Genomic DNA, 3,083 nt, shown 5'->3' on the forward strand with positions numbered 1-3,083 from the left:
AGTTTTTGAAGTTGCTTTCAGAATATATGTTGTAGTTTCCTTACTTGTTTTGTTCTGCTTTGTCCTCTGGCTCTTATTTTGTGTCACATGTGAGCCACTGGAGTTCAACTGAAACCCTTCATAGTACGTGCTGTATAAAATTCTAAGCTCCACACATGCCTGTATGGCACTTCTCTTAGTTTTGTTTGGTAGGAATAACATATAGCAGCACTCTGATTAGCAGATCAGTGTGGTCTGTTCTCTTTCTGAAGAGTTCTCAGTCAGAGTTTGCATTCACCACTCTCTTAATTTATACTGTGCAAGATCAAGCTCCAAACATCAATGGCATAATCTGAGCATACATTTTAATTATAAATAATGGGGAATATATGTTTTTTTAAATATTTTGAAGGAAAAGAACCTTGTGCCCCACCCAAGATCCTAGATGCTAAAGTGGAGGAGAGTTCTGAAGTACCTATTTTAGAAGACACATCATCATCACCAACAGATGTTCAACAGCATTTATGGCAGGTTTCCACAGATATTGAAAACACTGAAAGGTATGTGTAGCATTTCATTCCTAAACAAAACAGATTTCTGTCTAAGGTTTATTTAGTCTTTTCCAATTAGGCAGCCAGTATTGCTACTATAAAAGGAATTAGTTAATTAAATAACCTGTTAACATTTCTGTTATATTTAACATATCTGAGAGCAACTCCTAAGAGAAGGGCAGAAAGAAGTGACATCCCTAATTAGGCTAATTACCAGAGGGTAATTGTCAGAAACAAAGAGGGGGAAATGATGTTGCTAGTGGGCCAGGTTCTCTAAAAGATACAGCTTTTGTCTCTGTTTGAGTGGTTTCTGATTTTGTACCTGAAAACTGCTGGCCTGCGGTTCTGCATTCATAAATCAAAAACATAGAATCTAGTTCATTTCAATTGTTTCTGCCCATACTTATGAATGTGGAAGCCTTAGCCAAGGAGGGGAACATCATCCACAGGTTTGTCAAAGTGAACTTCTTTTACTCTCTTAACTGTGCAGTTGAAAGTCAAACTGAGACCCTTTAGTAGAGAGTAATCCTGATGACCAACATTTCTTTGCAAAAAATACCTATTTTTATGGCTTTGTATGTTAAACTGCTGCTGAGATTTTAATGGTTATCACCTTTATTTATATAAAACAAATTCTATTCTATTGAGAGTAACTTGGAGAATAAAACTGAGCAATTTCTTATTAGTCATGGTGCTTCATTTCTAAGAACCATTTTATATGTAGATGAATGAGGCAAGAACACATTGTTTTAAAATCCTGAAGCTATTCTATTACAATCCTATACAAATCCTATTACAAGCTTGCACACATAATTGCTGGTCTGCCATCTATCTGTAAAAGAGCAACCTTTTTGCAACTTCTGGCCTCTCTCAAAACACATCCAAATGTAACTTGCTTTGTGAGATTATATTTTGTTATCCTATTTTCCATCTTCTGCCTTTTAGAAGATTTCGTACCAGAGTCCTCCTAAGAGGGGTGAAAGTGACAGCCTTGTTCCTAAAATTTTCACTTAATGTGCAGGGAGCTTAAGTGTCATGGATTAGCTACATGTATTATAATTTCCTTCTGAACAATGAAACGCATTCATGGCACAAGCTACAAAATGCTGATAAGGGGTATTAAGTTGACATTAGCACTAATTTTAAGGCATATTATGTATTCTGCCACTAGGATCACATTGTGCTCACCCACTCATTTAATATGGAATACTCAAGTGCCAGTATAGATCATAAATTTGGACCAGATGCAACAGGTTAATATCAGACTGGCTTATAAGTGCTCCTGTATTAAATCTACCACCATTTATTTTGGTATGCATCTTATGATACATGTATGTGAATCAAATGCTTGCCTAATAGATTTTTGTATTTATTGCTCCATTATTTCAGCGTATAAAGGCATACTGTGAGCCATTCCCTATTCAGTCTTCAACTGCTATTCAATTGTGTCTCTTTCAACTTTTTCTTCCACAGAGATATGAGAGAAATGAAAAACCTTTTAAGTAAACTCAGGGAGACTATGCCTTTACCACTGAAAAATCAAGGTAGGTTTTGTATTTTCTTCATGTCGGGAAAATCAAGATCATTAAAGGGTTTACCTTCCATTAGATCCAAAAAATCTAGGGTTTTTTTTGTAGAAGTTACAAAAAGAAAAATCTAGGTGGAGTCTTTTCTCTACTGATTCAGTGGAGCCAGAATTTAGTATGTGATCTTTGACCTCTAGATATTCACATGAGGTATTCTGGAATTTTACAGATGTGGTATCTATAGATAAAATAATAGACTTTTCCTGGTGACATGAAGGCAGCAGCACAACTAATTCCCTGTGTCAGGCTTTCTTTTTCAAAGGTAATGAAGGTGTAAATTGCACAGACTATGATAGGGATCCTACTGAGTGATGAAGTTTGCTTTACCCCTACAAGACTTGTAGCTTCCATGACATGACACTGACTCTATGCAGAAAAGATACTTGCCTTGAGTCTGCTAACAGCCTACTTTTCCCAGCAGCCAGCTATAAGGCACCCCAAACAAATGCATAGAGAGGCAGGATCTCCATCCTATGCATCTATTTAGCAATGGGCCTTCATTTTGTGGCCCAGCAGTGTTAAATATTCTACATCTATGGGACTCTGTTTCTTCATGTGAACAACGTTAAAAAGATAATGATTTTTCTTTTGGATTTCTTCTTGATAATGTGTATTTCTTAAATGCTGTGTAGTCTTTGCACAATGGCAGCCAATGAAGTATGCCTAATGTGTCCCAGATCTTGTCCCAAGTAACTAAGCAGTCTAGCAGTCATCATAATATGGTAAGAGATGAATATAGAATGGATTGATTCATTATACAAGTAAGAGTTTATGACAGGATGGCTTGATGGAAAACTATGTGAAAGGAGAAAGGGAATTTCTTAAAATAGATGATACAGATGTGCTATTGTAAAGACTGGAAAAATGCCATAGAGTCTATGCCTAGCCTAGAAGAAAGGAGCATGGTGGAAATAAGGAAGGAAAAGAAAACTTTGGGGGATATAAAGCATATAGAAGCTTGAATTCA

General features: G+C 36.3%; 1 protein-coding gene across 1 annotated transcript; it reads left to right on the top strand.

Annotated features, from left to right (window-relative positions):
* Positions 1 to 357: 357 nt before the first annotated feature.
* On the top strand, positions 358 to 2,074 carry LOC104169410 (regulator of G-protein signaling 7-binding protein-like; the record flags this gene model as incomplete). The annotated part of the gene is made up of 2 exons (XM_009710320.1): positions 358 to 539; positions 2,004 to 2,074. Coding segments are annotated over exons 1-2 (253 nt in total), but the record flags the coding sequence as incomplete, so codon positions are not given.
* Positions 2,075 to 3,083: the final 1,009 nt, after the last annotated feature.

This window comes from Cariama cristata, unplaced genomic scaffold, assembly GCF_000690535.1.
Source record: "Cariama cristata isolate BGI_N322 unplaced genomic scaffold, ASM69053v1 scaffold14491, whole genome shotgun sequence".
NCBI classification, from domain to species: domain Eukaryota; kingdom Metazoa; phylum Chordata; class Aves; order Cariamiformes; family Cariamidae; genus Cariama; species Cariama cristata.